The sequence below is a fragment of the Artibeus jamaicensis genome, unplaced genomic scaffold (genome assembly GCF_021234435.1).
Source record: "Artibeus jamaicensis isolate MK-2021 breed Jamaican fruit bat unplaced genomic scaffold, CSHL_Jam_final contig_3230, whole genome shotgun sequence".
Lineage (NCBI taxonomy): Eukaryota > Metazoa > Chordata > Mammalia > Chiroptera > Phyllostomidae > Artibeus > Artibeus jamaicensis.
The window spans coordinates 4,148,790-4,167,927 of NW_026521764.1; the positions used below are offsets into that span (position 1 = coordinate 4,148,790).

At 44.1% G+C, this 19,138-nt stretch overlaps 1 protein-coding gene across 2 annotated transcripts in view; it reads left to right on the forward strand.

Annotated features, from left to right (window-relative positions):
- The window catches only part of SNX10 (sorting nexin 10), a 57,812-nt gene that overhangs the window by 14,796 nt on the left and 23,878 nt on the right, over nucleotides 1-19,138 (forward strand). Inside the window, exons 1-2 of one of the 2 annotated variants that reach the window (XM_037126543.2) lie at nucleotides 5,942-6,001; nucleotides 15,053-15,099. In XM_037126543.2, coding sequence (XP_036982438.1) covers nucleotides 15,076-15,099 — 24 coding nt within the window. In that variant the 5' untranslated portion in view covers nucleotides 5,942-6,001; nucleotides 15,053-15,075. Of the gene's footprint in view, nucleotides 1-5,941; nucleotides 6,002-15,052; nucleotides 15,100-19,138 lie in introns of those variants that run through there. The other variant, XM_037126541.2, reaches the window with a different exon arrangement.

A 19,138-nucleotide genomic window follows, 5' to 3' on the forward strand; every position in this document is an offset into this window, starting at 1 on the left:
GGGTCAAGAAGATGGGAGGAAGGTCAGAGGGAACAAGAGGCACAAAGGCTGGAGGTGGGAGTTTCAGCACTAACCTGGTCAGGATGGCTCGATGCTGTGAGTGTGCGGAAGAGTTGGGGTGAAGGAGTTTGCCAACACAGGCCCTGGAACAATGGTTTTCAAAAAGTGTTCTAATCTTGGCTAATGTAATGATGATGTGCCTTGGTGTGTTCCTTCTTGGGTCCAACTTCTTTGGGACTCTCTGAGCTTAAGAGACCTTACAGGCTAGAAGGGGCTGGAAAGAAGTATTCCAAGTCATGAAATCCAAAGACCTACATCCAAGACTGATCTATCCAGCAAAGCTTTCATTTAGAATGGAAGGGCAGATAAAGTGCTTCTCAGATAAGATCAAATTCAAGAAGTTCATCATTACCAAGCCCTTATTATATGCAATGTTAAAGGGACTTACCTAAGAAAAAGAAGATAAAAAAGATGAACAGTGAAAGGACAGCAAACTCACAGTTATTAAGAACCACACCTAAAACAAAAGCAAACTAAGAGGACAGCTAGATCAGGAGCAGAACCATAGAAATGAAGATCACATGGAGGGTTAGCAACAGGGGAGTGGGAGGAGGAGAAGGGGGGAGAAGGTATAGAAAATAAATAGCATAGCCAGTAGGTAGAAAATAGATAGGGGGGAGGGCAAGAATAGTATGGGAAATATAGAATCTAAAGAACTTGAGACATGTGGTCATAAACTAAAGGGGGGGATGGTGAGGGAGGAGGTGTGCAGGGTGGAGGGAAATGAAGGGGGAAATAGAACAACTGTAATGGCATAATTAATAAAAGATATTTTAAAAAAAAGTGTTCTAGCATCAGCCCTCTTGAGGGGGCATGTGATTCGCTCCTACAGCAGGACTGCTGGGGGCGGGGGCGTTGAAGGCCAGGCTGCATGTGGGAGTTTGAAAACAGCCCTCCTGATGGGGATCTACCTCGCCCTCCCCTCCCCACAGTGAGGAGCACTGCTGCTCAGGGGCCATCTACTCAGAAGCCTTGAGATCTGGGGACATCACATCTCTACTTATTTCATTTTCCAATTGCAGTTCCCCTCCAATATCATTTGTATTCACTTCAGGTACATAGCAGGGTGGTCAGACAATCATCCACTTTACAAAGTCATCCCCCCAGTATGCCAAGTGCCCACCTGGCACTGCATACGGTTATTAGAACATTATTGACTGTCTTCCCAGTGCTGTGCTTTGTACATCTCTTTTCAATCCCATTTTGCCGGGTGAAACGGGCACTCCATAGGACATGGAGTGCTGTCCAGTGGTGAGAGCCCTGGCGTGGCCTCGAGGATGAGTCACTGCGCAATGGGACCTCTGTGTGACCCAGTTTGGTAAATACTGTTTTTCTTGAATAAGAGTTATGATTCATATCCCTTTGAAGTTATTTAGAAATGACTTTGGAGGTGTCCTTTAGCATTTTAATGCATGTGATGTCATCCTTTTGTTAAGAGAGGCAGCACGGGGAGAGGAGAGAACAACTTCTAGCATTTGGGAGTCCTCGGTGTGAGTCTGAACCACACTGTGTGGCTTTCGCTGGTCACTCAACCCCTCTGGGTATTGGTGTCCTGTTCTGTAAAGTAAGGCAAATAAGTCCTGCATGGCCTGCCTCACACACCATCATGAGACAGTGCTTTATAAACTGCCAAGTACCAGAAGGTGAACGTTTACTTAAAGAATTAAATTTCGTTTGTATACATTATGGCTGATGTGTGTATCATGGCCAGGATGTAATTCATGGCCATAGAAGAGAACTGTTCACTGCTCATAGATGCTTGGCCTCTAGAATAATCCAAAGGAAAATATTTTTATCACTGCAGTAGGAAGGGGTGCTCTAAAGAAGGAGCAAAACCTAGAAGCTATAAGGAAAAGACTGATAAAATTCATTACCTAAAAAATAATTTTCATAGCAAAAACCCTGGAAGCAAAACAAAAGAAAGATTACAAACTGGAAAAATATATTTGCACTTCATGTTATATATTAAGGATGAATTTCCCTAATACACAAAGAACTACAAACCAATAAGGAAAAGAATATAACTCTATAGGAAAATGGTCAAAAGATATGAACAAACTACCCACATAAAATAAATTCATGAAACACATGAAAAATGCTTGGCTGCACCCACTTTTAAAATATCAATTAAATCACACTGAAATATGCCACGTATCACCTATCTGGGATTGGCAGAGAGAAGACCTTTTGAACATTATCCATGTGAGGAAGGGTGTGGGCAAACAGAACGCATACACGCCTGCTTGGTGGATGTGTATTAGTTCTCTGCAGAGGGCACCTTGCCAGTATCTGTCAGAGCTAATAATTCACATGGTCTTGCTTGACTCAGAAATACCACTTAGAGAAGTTTATCTTTGGACAAATTCACAGGCCCCCGCTGAGCACTGTTCATGATAGCAAAGGAGTGTCTGTCAGTGGGGCCTGGTGGAATTCCGGTCTCTCTGCACAGTGGAATAGTACATGCCCACAACAAGAGAGCGGGAACACTGCGGGGAGCTGGGGAGCAGGCGCTGCGGGTAAGAAGGAGGCATAGAAAGGACTGGGTGTGATGCTCCTGTTTACAGAAAAGGAGGGGGGCAAATAATAAGCATGTCTTATGCTTGCATGTCATTGGGTTATCTCTGGAAGGGTAAAAATGACTAGGAGGAAGGGGAAAGAGGGAGTTTTAATTTTATACCCTTTTGTATTATTTTATTTTGAAAGGAGTTAAAATTTAAAAATTAATAAAAATAAAATACAAAGTGAATTTTGTTTGATCCCCAGATTATCAGACATCTTTTTAAAAAAAGATTTTGTTTATTTTTTAGAGAGAGGGGAATGGAGGGAGAAGGAGAGGGAGAGAAACATTGCTGTTCAAGAGGAGCATCCATTGATTGCCTCTCGCACCCCCTAGCCAGGGACCTGGCACACAACCCAGGCATGTGCCCTGACTGGGAATCGAACCGGCAAACTTTCAGCTCTTGGTCCAGTACTCAACCCACTGAGTCACACCAGTTAGGGTAGATATCTTAATGTGTCCACCATACAGTATTACCATCCCAATGTGGGACTATTAACAGGGGAGACAGTCTCCTTCAAGCCCTTGGTCAGTTTGGAGACATAAGACTAATGTACATGATGATCAGAGGCCAGTGGAGGGACCATATAATCAAGTATTCAGGGGCTGATGTAACTGAACTATGATGGGGATTCAGTTTCATACTTGTCAGAGGACCACTGTGTTCAAGGTCTATGTACAAAGATTGGGGCAGGTAGAATAATGGCCCTCAGAGGTGTCCACATGCTGATCTTTGAACCTGCAGATGTATTTGGTGACATGCCAAAAGGGACTTTGCAGATGTGGTTGAGGGCCTTGAGATGGAGAGATTATCCTGGAGAGATTATCCTAACCCTAGCCCTAATCTAATCACACGGTCGGTCGTTAAAAACAGAGAACCTTTCTGGCTGTGGTCAGAGGCAGGTGTGGCCACAGAATAAGGGTCAGAGAGATGATAGGTTGCTGGCTTTGAAGATGGAGAAAGAGACTGGCACATTCCTGGAGGGAAGGAATGCAGGCAGCCTCTGGGAGGTGGAAGAGGCTCAGAGGCGTTTCTCTCCTAAGGGCCTGCAGAAGGGACCCCACCTTGTGGGTGCCCTGGTCGCAGCCTGGAGAGATCTGTGTTGGATTTCTGACCTATGGAACTGTAAGATACTAACTAAATTTGTGTCGTTTTAAGCCACCAAATTGATAGCAATTTGTTACAGCAGCCATAGGAGACGAATACAAAGGTGATGTGGAAATAACGTCGATGCCTGGTTCTCAGGGGCTTTCTAATCTAGGAGGGGAAGGACAACAAGAACCTAGCCAGTCCTCACACCACACGGATGTGGGAAGCGGTCTGCACATTTGCAAGGAGCTGTCCATGAGGGGGTTAGGGCTGGCTTGGGGCGGAGGCGGCAGTCTGGGTTGTGCCGTGAGGACTCTGGAGCTGACTGTGGGCTTGAATCTTGGTGCAGCCTTTTACTACCTGTGGGGCCTTGAGAAAGTCACTTAATCTCTGAGTGCCTTGGTTCTGCCATCTGTAATGTGGGGATACTAATAATGCCCCCTCAGCGGTTCGTGTGCGGAGTAAAGGGTTGCCGTGTGTAAGGTACTGGGAGTAGTATGTGACCATACTAAGGGCAGTGGAAGGGTTTGCTGTTGATATTTTGCCCTAAAGAATGGGTAAGGCAGAGGTAGGCAGAGAGAGGTAGAACACCTGGGGACAGCAGAGCCACTGCAGGGGACAGGAAGAGGAGAGCTGTCAGTCCTTTGAGGGGAGGGAACGCTGGAACAGAAAGTAACGCTGCATAGGAGCTTGGAGACTGACGAGGTGGCCTTGGAAGCTGGACTGGAGTGTGTCCTCTTAGTGCCCTAGCGGATTTCGGCTGGTGGGATGACAGCGAGGATAGTATGGGCACGGATCAGGTTTCCCTAACTGAGGAGGCAGCTTTAGTTTCTGAGCCCGACTCCAGAACCTTCCTCCCAGTTACCTTGTCTGCTCTATCTCCTTACTCTGAACGGCTCACCTCTAACTCAGGTGAAAACTCCCCACGCCCCGTCTGTGTTCCCCATGCCACCCTGCAGGTGGGTTTAGGGGCCACCTCCTAGAACTTTCTCAGTGCAGGGTCACCAGGGCTCGGTGTCCCTAGAGAGAACTCTGGTACTCTCCTGTGTCGACACTCATAACTACCTGCTTCTTCAAAGCCAGTTTTCTGCCTCTTCTGTGTCCCTGTAGAATGAGGAGCAGAAACCTTAACTGTGTGGCCTGGTAGGTCCCCACAGGCTGATGGCCAGGCCTGGGGCTGAGCCTGGCTTAGTCCTGTGATCTTTCAGAAGCTGGCTCCCTCCTGGCCTGGCCATTTGTGGTTTGTAGCCTCTCAGCCTGTAGAGCTGGTTCCTGAGTGAAGGAGCTACCAGTATCTTCAGGGTTCTTGGAGTCAATGATCCTGAGTTATATAAGGACCCTTGAAGCAGAAGTGGGGATCTGGATTGTCCAACCAATGGCCTCTTCCCTGTGTGTTTTCCTCTGCCTTTTGGAAGTCCCTCTTTCCTCACAGCTGCTGACTCTGGGATGCCCAGGACCTCTCAGGGATCTGTCCCTGAAATTGGGGACCCTCAGCCAGGACTCCTTCCCCCTTTAATAGCTTTATGCTCCTGGCTTTTTACATTTTCCTACCCCTCCTCTTACTTTTGCTTTTACCCCCTATAAACTTAGATGATACAGTGTCAGTCTGCCAGGGCCTCTCTAATGCTGCATTGTGTACTAAGTGAGATTGTACAAACGGCCAGGAAGGTGATAACAAGTGGATTTATTATTGTCCGGTGAGGAAATGCCCTGGCCTGTTTGTGTCTGGGCAGGTCATCACATCACTGTCTCTTCTTATCTGGGAAACAGAGACCATAATCCTTTGCCCACCTCGGAGAGTGTTGTGAATAGGGTATCTTTCATTCATTCACCCATCCATCCGTTATAATTCATTGAGTACCTACATAGAGGCAGGTACTGTGTTAAGCAACCAATCAAAATTAGTGATGAAGCACACTGTGCCTGCCCTGCTCTTGTGGAGACAGATACCAAACAGGAAATAAAAGCCTATGTGATGACAGCTCATGGGGACAAGGTCATGCCTGTGATAGGGCCAAGGTGTGATTTTAAGTGGTGGCCTTTGGTTCACCAGGACAGAGGCCAGCCTGTGACCAGCAGCCTGGGCTCAGAGTCCCCTTGCTTCTGGGTGGTGGGTGGGGAAACATCTGAGATCACTTTGGTTTTTCTTCTTCCCCTTCCTCTTGTCGGGGAGGTCCTCTTTCCTCTTCCAGAGTGCACATATGTCTGGCATCTGGGTGGTACTTGCACATGTGCCCAGTCTTTTACGTCAGTGCCTTCTTGGACCAAGATCGGGGGAGTCACTGTCTGGACAGGTGAGCGTGGCGGTGCCCGGGTGTGCTCCCAGGACGTGGGGCTGCTTCCCAGGGCTGTGCTCAGGAATGGGGAGAGGAACTCAGCTTTTGCAGCAAATGATGGAAGCTTTGGTCTCTGTCGCTCTCAATATCATTGTTGGGAGGAGCAGCTGGATGTGCAGGACCATTGTGATGGAGTAGTTTGAGTTGCTTGACGTGACATCTGAGGAAACTCAAAATGCCAGTGGTCGTGCATATGGATTTACTTCATTCAAAGTGTTGGCCACACATAATTCTTGTGCAGGGGCCCTGAGATCCTGATGGCAGCTCAATAATGCCCCTTCCTCTCCCTTTGCCATTTGATAGCCGAGGAAACAGACACCTGGCAAAGCACCCTCAGGTGGTAGGTGCGTTGGGAACAGGACTTTATTTTTGTCCTTTATATTCCATGCTGCATCTCTCAGGAAAGGACCAAGTATTTACATTAAAAAAGATACATGTGGGGGGAGGATGAAGAGGATAGAGGGGGTCAAGTAAGTGGAGATGGAAGGAAACTAGACTTTGGGTGGTGAGCACACAGTGCAGTATACAGATGATGTGTTATAGAACTGTACTCTTGCAACTTATATAATGTAATTAACCAATGTCACTGCAAAACATTTAATTAAAAAAAGATACAGGAAGCACACATAGGAACTACAATGTAGAAGTTAAGTGGCAAAAGGAGGAAGGGGCTGTGCGTGTGTAGCAGAGGCGTGCAGGGGTGTCTAGGTTTGCAGCATCTTAGGGATCCTCCAGTTTCTCAGTCCTTTCTGTAGAGCTAACTTGGAAACACCTGACCATCTAAAAAATTATTTTGTTTAAGTAAGAACAATTAGCATGAGACCTGTCCTCTTCACCACTTTTTAAGTGTGCAGTGCAGTGTGAACTTCAGGTCCAGTGTTGCACGGCAGACCTCTAGAATTTATTCATCAGGTAGATACTTGATCTGGTAGATACTTGATCTGGTAGAGCCTGTAAACCGAATTCTTGCCTTCCCGAGGCTGTTGTTTCACTCACCAGCACACGTCTCGTGGTTAAGAGGCTGCCTCACTGGGCTTTTCATGATTGTTTTGCCAGCCAGGGAGGACCTGCTATGTTCATTCTCTCTGAAAAGAATGGTCAAAGGAATTATATACCTGTAAAGACTGCATGTTAAAAAGGGTTAAATAGTTCAGGCCTTACATAATTTAGGGCTCAGCCAATCCAGTGTGCCTGTTTGTTTTGCTCCTGAATATTCGTGTAACGAAACCCCCCTGCTGCTCTTTTCCACCTTCTCTCTCCTCTTCAAGCTCACTGCTTGCTTGTGGTGCAAAGACAGAAAGTGTTGTGAAATCGAATCTGCTGTCAGACTGACGATCAACTCCTGAGCCTTTGAGAACTGGAATTGTTGACAGGTGGCAAATGTAATATATATTTTTTAAAAGTTATTCTTTTTTTTGTCTTGTTAGTTTTCCTGGTTTCCTCCTGGTCCTGAGACATGGGAGTGCAGATGAAATGAGCGGCTTTGACCTCAGAGAGTTACAGGGAAGGTGGAGAAGCCAGGGCCTCATTAAGATGGGTTCGAATGTGGGGCATTTGCTGGCTCTAGGCTGAGCCTTCCCGAGGCACAGTGGAAGGAAGCATTAGAAAAGGAGCTGTCAGAGGAAGGCTGGGTCAGGGCCGGACAGGGGTGGGTGAACCCCAGGGGATGGATGGTGCCTGCAGGGCCTTCAGCTTGGCAGAGATTGTGGTTTGCAGGATGAGGGACCCTAGGGCCATGAATGGAACAGGTCACCTTCAGGGATTCAGGTAGTACTTTTTAAAAACACTTTTATTGAGATATCCACTTACTGTAGAGTGTACCCAATTAAAGTGTCCAGTATATTCACAGATTCATGCAACCACCACAGTCAATTTTAGGATGTTTTCATGACCTCATTTCATTGCCATTTAGCTGTCACTCTGCTATGCCCCTAACCTCTACCTCTCCTCCCACCCCATCCAAGCCCAAGCAATCTATTTTCTGTCTTCATAATAGAGTTCCCTATTCTGGACTTCCCTGGGAACGGAGCTTTACAATATATGGACTAAGTTGTAGCATGTATCAGTACTTTATTTCCTTTTATTGTGGAATGATATTCCACTGTATGGATATCCCACATTTTGTTTATTCATTCATTCATTCATTGATGGACATTTGGGTGAGTTCCAACTTTTGACTGTTATGAATAATGCTGATATTTACATACTAGTTTCTGTGTGGACACATGTTTTCTTTTCTCTTGGGTGTATACCTAGGAGTGGAGTTTCTGGGTCAAATGATAAATCTATGTTTAATTATTTGAGAAACTGTCAGACTGTTTTCTAAAGGGGCTGCACCATTTTATATTTCCACCCATAGTGTTTGCAGGTTCCAGTTTCTCTGTATCCTTGCCAACACTTGTTATTATCTGACTTTTTTATTCTAGCCAGCCTAGTAGGTATAAAATGGTATCTCACTGTGGTTTGGATTTGTTTTTCTCTGATGACTAATGATGTTGAACATCTTTTCAAGTGCCATTTGTACATTTTCCTTGGAGAAATGTCTATTCAGGATCCCATTTTTGAATGGTTAGTAGTCTTATGATTATTATTATCATTATTATTAATAATAATATTATGATTATTATCATCTTTCTAGCTTGATTGAGGTATAATGGACAAAATGTACAGAGTGATGATTTATTATATGTATACATTGTAAAAGATTCCCCCATTGAATCAACACATCCATTACCTCACTTATTTCCATTTTTCTTTGTTTTTGGTGAGAACATTTAAGTTATTCTTGCTTAGAAAATTTCAATTTTATAATACAGTGTTATTAACTATAGTTACCATATTATACCTTAGATCATAGGTGGCACATACCAGGCCTGTGGGCCAAATCCAGCCCTCCACCTTGTTTTATCTGGCCTGGAACCTTGTTTCTACCCAGTGGCAGCTCCAAGCTCCTTGCCCCTAGTTAAGGAGCAGTTACATGTATACAGTCCTAAAATGACATTTGGCCCTTTGAAGGCAATTGCAAGGCCCCTGGTGAAAATGAGTTTGACGCCCCTGCATTAGATCCTTAATTCTTTATTATTGAGTTGTAAGAGTGTTTAAATTTTTTATTATTATTTAAAAAGATTATTTATTTATTTTTAGAGAGGGGAAGGGAGGGAGAAATAAAGGGAGAGAAACATCAGTGTGTGGTTGCTTCTCACGTGCTCCTCAATGGGAACTGAGTCTACAACCCAGGCAGGCACTCAGACTGGTAATTGAACCAGCAACCATTAGGTTCGCAGGTCAGCACTCAATCCACTGAGTCACACCAGCCAGAACAGAGTTTTTTATATATTCTTGATACAAGTTCCTTAACAGACACATGATTTGCAGTTATCTTCTCCCTTCTGTGCATTAACTTTTTGAATACTTGATGGTGTTCTTTGAAACATAAAAGCTTTTAATTTTTCATAAAGTCTAATTTATCTATTTTTCTTTAGTTGCCTATGCTTTTGTCATTATGTCTAAGAATTGTTTGCTAAATACAAGGTCATGAAGATTTAGCTGTGTTTTCTTCTAAGAGTTCCACAGTTTCTGTTCTTATGGTTAGGTGCTTGATCCATTGGAGTTAATTTTTATATATGGTACAAGGTAGGGATCCGACCTCATTCTTTGCATGTGGCTACCCACTCATCTCAGCACCACTCATTGAAAAGACTGTTCTTTTCCCATTGAGTGGTACTGGCACCCTAGTGGAAAGTCAGTTGACCGTAGAGGTGTGAGTTTATTTCTGGACTCTCAATGCTGTTCCATCGAACTACTTGTTCCCTTGTGCCAGTTGCACACTGTCTTGAGTTTTGTTGCTTTGTAGTAAGTTTTGAAATCAAGAAGTGGGAGTCCTACTTTGTTCTTCTTTTTCAGGGTTGTTTTGGCTATTTTGGCTTGCTGGCAGGAAGATACAAATTTTAGAATCGGCTTGCCAATCTGTTCAAAGAAGTCAGCTGGAATTCTGATAGGGATTGCTTTGAATCTGTAGATCAGTTTGGGGAGAGTTGCCATCTCAACAAAGTTAAGTCTTCTAATCCATGAACACGGGATGTTTTTCCATTTATTTAGAACTTTCATTTCCTTCTACAATGTTTTGTAGTTAGCAGAATATATGTTCTGTACTTCTTTTGTTAAATTTAACTCTAGGTATTCTTTCCATGCCATCCTTCAGGTAGCATTTTGATGGGGGGTCATGGTAGTGCTTCTGCAAAGTCCTCTTATCAGGGGGACAGGTATAGTGAACAGAGAGTGGAAGAACCATCTACAATTGTTGGTGGGCGAAAGGAGCAGGGCATTTCCTGCTGTTCTGCAGCAAGCAGGCAGTGTTCTCAGGTCTTTCGTGATCCTATGACAGGCACTGAGGGTGACATCAGCCTGCCAGGTACTCTATCCATGCAAGTGTCAGCGGTTTCCCCTTTGTCCAATTCTAATCACAACTCCGAGTGGTGGTGGGCTTGGGGGAGGGGAGCGAGCAGCCGAAGGTAGATAGCAAATGCAATTTGATTGAACTGATTTACAATAGCATTTAAGTTAGTAATACCCTTCCCCTAACTTCTGAGATTTATCTGCTTTTCTAAAAGAGGAAAATGAGCAGCCTGGATGAATCACTAATCTGGAGAACTTTAGTAAAATAAAAAAGGAAGGAGACCATTTGGGAAAGAGTGGAAAATATATTTAGATTTGAAATGGGAGGTTAGGGTTGTTCTGAGGAGAGAGGATGTCACCGTTGGGAAGTTCAGTATCACCCGTCCGGTTGGTCTAGTGGTTACTCTTCTCACCTACATCTGCTTTCTATGGCTTATTTCCTCAATTCTGTTCATTCTGTCATGTTTCATCCCCCCACTCATGGCTCTTCTAGTGTGTGTACGAAGGGAGATGGAGATCAGGTTCAACCTATAGATGCCTATAGATGTCTAGAATGTCTGTAAGTCTAAGGTAGCACTTCTTCTAAATGCCACCAAAATAGCTGTGAGGTTGGAATACTCTGGTATTTTTTTTCTTGTTTTAAGCCCTATATTTGGCCTAACAATCATATTCATGGTCATAAATGGAACTCATTGTAGAGATTATGTTGTAGAGATTAGCAAGTTTTATTGTTTTATGTGTTATGAACCAGTATTGTCTTAGGCTACTAAACCTCTTTGATATATATATATATTTGATAAATGCTGAAAACACTTAAATGGAAATTTTATTGTCTTTCCAAATTTAACTAATTTCAGCACCCTGATTGTTTTTCCATTTTGGTCCAAATTTAACTGAATTTCAGCACCCTGATTGTTTTCCCATTTTGGTCCAAATTTAACTGAATTTCAGCATCCTGCTTGTTTTCCCATTTTGGTCCAAATTTAACTGAATTTCAGCACCCTGCTTGTTTTCTCATTTTGGTCCAAATTTAACTGAATTTCAGCACCCTGCTTGTTTTTCCAATTTGGGCTGCCTTTTTAAAGTTCTGAGACCAGCCTGAGGGAGAATCCCCTGGGCCTGGGTTGCAGATGGTTCTGCACATCTTGCTGGCCCCCGAGGTGCATGGCTGCCCACTTCAGTCCAGTTTCTATGCTTGGGTGCAGCTCTCTTTTCTTTTTGGTTGAGTTCTTTTGTTTGTACACATTGGGATCTTCCCTCTAGTTTCCGTGAGTAAAGGGGTTCCTATGGTAAGGACACTGCCCATGGGAACCCAGAAGACACTGGACCCTTAAGCCACTGGAAAACTAAGAACTCTGGGCACTGGCTCCAGGCAGCCCTGCAGACATTAGCAGCTGGAGCCAGCTCCCAATTCAGCTTTTCTGGTGGTCAGTTTCTTTAATATCTCACGAGAACTTTTATCTACATCATGGCTTCTGTTTAAGCATAAGCCCTGGTTCCTTCAGAATGCCAGTTGGGACATCATTCTGTCCAGTTTCTCTTACATCACTTCCCAGGCTCAGGTTTCTGAGACTGCTGAGTCTCATGGTGTTTCTTAGTCCAAACACCCGGGGGGAGCCAGTGCCCAGCCCTTCCTCCTTTCTGTGCCAGGCCTTGCCTTAGGCACCTGACTGACCGCTGGGTTGGCTTTCCTGGAGTCCAGTACCCATCACTGATGCTGTTATCCGTGTCTGCAGATGGCGATAGAAAGCCATGCTAGCTATAGAGCTGCACTTCCAGCAGGACCCTTGCCAAGAGCTTCCCCATCAGAGGAGATTTGGGAGGGCCATGCTGCTCCCCAGACCCACCTGACACCCTCCCAATAGGGTGCAAAGGACCCAGGTAGTACTGAGAGCTGGTCCAGGAAAAACTGGCACTAAGTTCAATTTTGAATTTAAAGTAACTGCTGATGGCATATCCTTATGAGATGAAAGTAATAAGTCAGTGTTTTTTTTTTTACTTAAGTAGAAAAATTGTTCAATATTGTAGGAGGAAATGAAACAAACACAGAAAGTGAAATTAACTTAGCTACTTGTATTTTTGGAGGAAAGAATAATAAAAGTAATTGAGCACTTCAAATTTTACTTTCTTATAAGAAGTATATGGTTTTCTGATCTCAAAAGTACCAAATGCATTGGACACTTTTGGAAAAATTAGAAAAGAAGAAAGTAAACACCCATCAGAATTCCACCACTCAGAAATGACTACTGTTAACTTGTCATGTGTAGGCTCCAATTCTTAAATAAATAAAAAATAAAAACATACTTAAAAAAGCACTTCGTACTTCTCGAACAGTCACTACAATTTAATATTCTTCTATAACATAATTTGCTACAAGGTGTTATATTATGCAGCTCTACCATAATTCATTTTTTCTCTTTTCCTTTTTCTTTAGATTTTATTTTTTTATCTTTAGAAAGGAGAAGGGAGGGAAAAAGAGAGGGTGAGAAACACCAATGTGTGGCTCACTCCTGTGTGTCCCCCACTGGGGACCTGGCCCACCACCCAGGCATGTGCCCTGACTAGGAATCCAACCAGTGACCCCTTGGTTTGCAGGCCGGCACTCAATCCACCAAGCCACATCAGCCAGGGCCATTTTTTTCTAATCTACTACTTATGGACACTTAGGTTTCCATTTTATTTGATTAAAAAAAAAGCCTTTGCATATGTCTGAGTGATTTTTTTAGATTGAGTTCCCAGCATGGAGTGATTGCGTCAAAGTCAAAAATTTAAAAATGCTTTTTAAAACATGTGGCCAAATTGTCTTTTGGAAATACTGAAAAAGCTCACATTCCCACCAGCAGCATTCAGTCCCATTTCTTGTGATCCTTACACAGTGTCTCATTTTTATTTGCACTCTGTTAAATATCTAAAATAGCCCTGGTTGGTGTAGATCAGTAGACTGAGTGCAGGCCGGCAGACCAAAGGGTTGCTGGTTCGATTCCCAGTCAGGGCACATGTGTAGGTTGCGGGCTCGGTTCCCAGTAGGGGGCATGCAGGAGGCAACTAGACATTGATGCTTTTCTTCTTCTCTTTCTCCTTCCCTTCCCCTCTCTCTAAAAATAAGTAAATAAAATCTTTTTAAAAACATTTAAAATAAATTTTGACCTTTTTTCAAGAACTTTATTTGTAATTGCGGTAAGAAACATAAATTTACCATCTTGCCCATTTTAAGTATATAGTTTAATAGTATTAAGTGTTATGGATTTCCAGATCTTTTTCATTTGGCAACACCGAAACTCTGTACCCATAAAATAAGAATTCTCTACTTCCCCTTCCCTATGGCCTGGTAACCACCATTCTACTTTCTGCTTCTGTGATTTCAGCTAGAAACCTCCTATAAGATTATATAATCACAAAGACTTGTCTATCCCATCTGGCTTATTTCACTTAGCATATTATCCTCAAGGTTCAGCCATGTTATAGATATCTCAGAATTTCCTACCTTTTAAAAAGGCTGAATAATATTCTATTGGGTGTACACAACACAGTTTGCTTATATCTTCATTTGTCTGTGGACACTTGTGTTGCTTCCGCCTCTTGGCTGTTATGGATAATGCTACTGTGAACACGGGTGTGCTAGTATCTCTCTGAGATCCTGCTTTTAATGAATTCTTTTGGATATATCCCCAGAAGTGGGATTACTGGATTATATGGTAATGCTACTTTTAATTTTTTTTGAGGAACTGCCATACTTTTCCACAGCAGCTGCACCGTTTTACATTTCCACCAGTGCAAGGGTGCGAAGATTCCAATTTCTCCATATCTTGTTTTTGTTTTTAAATAAAAGCCATCCTAATTAATGTGAAGTGATAACTCATTGTGGATTTGATTTGTGTTTCTTTAATGATTAGTGACATTGAGTATCTTTTCATATACTTTTTGTTCATTTGCATATTATCTTTGGAGAAATGTTTGTTCAAGTCCTTTGCCTATTTTTAAATCAGGTTGTTTCTGTTTTTTGGTGGTTCAGTTTGACCATTATTGTTTTTGTTTTGTGAGTTGGTAATCTTTATTGATAATCTTTGCTCGTTTTTCTATAGGAATATTCTTTGGTGTGGATTTGTAAGACCTTTGTCCCCCTTTGGGCCATATCATCTGTTATCTGATGGTGTAGTTTAAACTACACCATGTCATGGGAATGGCCTGTTCCTTGAGAGGCTAGGTCACTGTAGAACTGCCAGGACTGCTCTCGGCGGTGGCTCTCTCTGGACATCTTTCTATTCCCTCCATCTCGCTGCTGGCCAGCATCCCCAGGGACCCTCAAGGACTCTCTGCTCCCTGCATCGCCAGCCTCCTCTTAGTCACCAAGGCCGAGACTACAGCCTGACTCTGCCTGGCCTTCCAGGTTGAGAGCCTGTCTCACCCAACTTCCATGGACGTGCCGTGTCCTAAACTCCCCACGTCCCAGCGAGGACGCTTGCCTTGGTCCCCTCTGTGGTGGACAGGAGGGAGGGAGCAGCAGAGGTTCCCTGCCAGAGACTGTAGGGGGCCAGGCTCTCTCAGGGGATTTGGGTGGGAAGCCATATCTGCTTCGGGTTCCTTGTCACCCAGTGCTGGTATCTTATTTTTCAGATTGATCGCATCCTGTGCTGAAGATGTTTCCAGAACAACAGAAAGAGGTATGTCATCACAAATCCAAGCATAAATAGTCCATGCAATTTAACTCACTGCAGGTTAGTTCTTCATTCACTAGCCATAAATCTGTGGTGGAGAGAGTCAAGATACTGCAGGGCTCCCTACAGGAGGGCTAATGAACGCACAAAACACCACCGCGCCATTCCCCGGCCTCGGCGCACCCTTGGCTCTTATCTTTTGGTTCCAATGACTGGGCTGTTTCTCAACTTACTCCCCCACACTGCTTACAAAAGTATCTTTTTCCATGACTCAGAATTCTCCCAAACTCTGCCCCCCACTGAGTTTCCCTCCATCCTACTTCCTTGGTTTTCTGCTCAGTTGCCTCATTATCAATTTCCCACATGTCTGGTAACAACCCAGGGCAACTGTCTGCCATTACTTTCAGTTTTGTCCTGCTTGTTGCCTACTTGGACCTCTTTGCTTGGTGTCCCATAAGCAGGGAAGCTGTCCCTTCCAAACCCAGCCTGACCTCTCAAGCCTCCAATCCTAGCTTCCTGAGCTTCCTTCCGTCTGACTGGGAGGAGAGTAGGACCCCCACCACATCAACCCTTTGCTAAGCAGCTGTCCCTCAGAAGTACCTGTTTGTCCTGCCTGCCACCTGTTGTATCACACACGTCCTCACTAGGTGAGCCTAATGAAACCAAACAGCTGTAACATGGGCCTTTTTAGGGAGCGTGCATACTCACACATGCATATAGACACACGGTCACACAACCACATGGTCCTTAGTTCACCTTGTCCAAGTTTATAGCACTAAACAATCCATTTCAGCCCTGGCTGGGTGTCTTAGTTAGTTAAAGTGTTGTCTCAATACACCAAGATTGCAGGTTTGATCCCCAGTCAGGGCACATATAAGAATCAACCAATGGATGCATAAATAATGGAACAACAAATTGGTGTTTCCCTTTCTCTCCCATCAATAAAACAACAACAACAACAACAACAAAACCAATCCATTTCAGAGAACCCTTCCACAAACCTCTTCCCTAGATCTCAGGTCAGCCCTGCCCGTGGGGTCAGGTTCTCTTTACTAGTCCAGCCCACTTCACCCTTTAATTCTGGGCTGGCCTTTCCCACTTTCAAAGGCAGCATTTTTGTTTGTTTATTTTTTTAAATTTTTAACTTGGGTATGCCATATGTACAGTAAAATGCATAAAATGCCCTGATCTTATGTGTACATCTTAGTGGATTTTTCTTACATTTATACCTGTGTAACCACCACTTGATCAAGGTATAGATGCTTTTAGCACCCCAGAAGGTGCCTGGTGCCCCTTCCTGCCAGTCCCCTACTTCCCTCTTGCCCTCACACCCCCCCAGAGGTAGCCACACACGGTACCAAGACCCTCTTTCCCCTGTCCCTCTGTTAAGCAATGCTGGGACCAAGCTGCTGGCTTCAGGAAGTACATTCTCTGTGAGGTCACCCAAACTGCAAATCCCCACTTGACTTCCCTCACTTCTGATACCATCATAAATTCCAGGCTCCCCAAACATCCTCGGTTTGCTAATTCTCTAGAAAGACTCACGGAACTCACTGAGAGCTATTATACCCACGGTTACATTTTTTTTATTTTTAATTTTTTACAGGGACAGCATACCAGTTAGAGCCAGTCAAAGGAGGAGATGCAGAGGGCAAAGTTGGGGAGGGGTCCAAATGCAGAGCTTCTGGTTGTCCTCTCCTGATGGAGTTACCTTCCCGGTATGGATGTGTGACAATGTGCACAGGGAACTGGCCAAGCCCTGGTGCCCAGAGTTTTTATTGGGGCTCCACATTTACAGTGTGGCTGACCTTTCATCTCCACTCATCCTGGGGTCAAGTTAACACGTTTAGTTTCTGATTTCTTTAGAGGATGCAGCTGATACATTGTGGCCCTAAGCCCCCGTGGTACTCACATTGTTAAACTGTCCAGGGACCAAAGCCCAGGCCAACGAAGATGCACCTGTCAGGCAGGACATTACAGGGGCCTAGAGGGCACCTCCCAGGAGCCTAGGACAGAAGCCAGACCTCCCTTTGTGTGAAGGGAATTCTTCACTACACACCTGCCAGGGCCTGACCTCTGGGCAGGCTGTGCTGGGAGTGCCCCCGTGGTCTCTAGCACTGTTTCAAAGGCACATTTTAAAAGCTGTTCTCTTCGGGGAAAGCTACCAGGGAAAGCCGTGAAGACTTTTTTCCCAATTAGAAGTTTTTTCTTTTTTCCTGGGTTGGATTAATCACTTGATTTTTATTATGAACACATTTTAATTAATGAAAACTAGACACAGATTTTAACCAATTACATAAAGGAAGCATTTTACTGATCTTGCAAAAGTCCTTTATTATAGATAACTATGTAATAATATAGCATGAAGAAATTTTAAAGTGGAGAGTTTTTCAACTGAAAAGGAAAAAAATACTGTAGGGAGAAAGAGGTATAACGTTCAGGAATTTCATTTAGCCTCTCAGCCAGAGAGAACCCGATAGGGCTAGATTCTGGATGTGCACCACATATCGGCCCATTTTGTACATGTGCCCAGAGGGATCTGGATTCTAACGCCCTGCTCTTAGAACAAAGTCAAAACTCCTCACTGAGGCTTCTAAGGCCCTTCATGCTCTGGCCCTGCTTCCCTCTCTGGGGTCATCTTCTGCCCCTCCGCCAACCCTGGCAAGCTTCGCACTCTTCACCGTGGAACTTGTTTCTGAGTCTTGACTGCTCTGCACTCTGGGCCCTGGGCTTTCACGAATGTTTTTGCCACTACCTGGAGCAATCTTTCTTCCCCCAGCCCTCGCATCTAATTGTCTAACTCCCTTTCACCCTCAGGCCTTGTGCAGAAGCCCAGATGAGGCTTTTCTAAAGCCTCCATTGTAAAAGGTATTTTTATCTTACTACCTACCCTAGTAGCTCCCGGTCCTCTTTGCCAGTTAGAAGTGGAGGAGGTTGTGGCTGAGGCTTTAAATATTGTTTAGTGGGAAATAATTCAGGTCACACCTAACTGCATATGGAAGGGCTGAATGCAATAGCACTGATTGTTCTAGAATCTAGACCAAGGGGGCAGTGTGTGTGTAAGCTTATTTGCCCACAGCAGACAGTACTAATTAATCGTGAGGTTGACACTTGAATTGAGAGCTATTTACCATCCTGGTTCAAGATTCAAATAGCCCGGGAGTGACATCTCTGTTCTACCTAACTGGTAGTGCCAGCCTAGAAGTTTGGTAATTTTTTTAAGAAAAAGATTTGGAGGGTGTGGAACCAAATGAGGTCCCTCTTGTTAAAATAGCTTTATTACTTTAATAAATCTAGAGAAAGGAGAACAGGGAGTGCGAGTCTCTCTTGTTAGTTAAACATGTTCCATTTGCACATGGGTTTGAATTCCCAGGACAGCAGTAGCCGAGCTGATGGATCTTCCCCATAAAAATGGCCTTGGCATTGGGCCATTGTAAAATTAAAATGAATTCAGATTCATTCATGCATGCAACTTTAATTTACAATTAAAATATTATGGTTACATATTTTAATAAGAATAATTAGATGGGCCCAACTGAATCAACCCTTCTGTTTAATGAGACAGAACCTAGAATCTTAATGAAAAGGCAGGTGGCTGTGACAGGAGACAGGTCTTGGGTGGTGTCTTTTGTGGAGTCAGATATTTTTGTTCTTCGTGTGTTCTGGTGTCTAGCTGGAGCCGGTGGATTTTTTGGCATTACTGAAGACCCTTGCCTCCAGCCATGTCGAGTTCATCCCCTGTGTGAATCCCCTGACCAGATGTGTGAATAGGCAGGCAGTTTCTTCCTGCTGGACAGTGTTTCACGGGGTCTGACATACTGGCCCCTCCAAGGCATGGGTTTGCTCCCCTGCCCAGGGCTCGCTTGGTTTAAATGGGGTGCTTCTACCTCTGTGGGGGGACTGGAAGGGTGTGTGTATCTTGTGTGTGTGTGTGTCTATTTCCTCTGTTCTCCTGGTTCCTAGTGCTTGAACTCTACCTTTGGACAGTATACTTACTTCATACCCAATGCAATGGCAGCTACCAGTTATGGATAACTTAGTGACA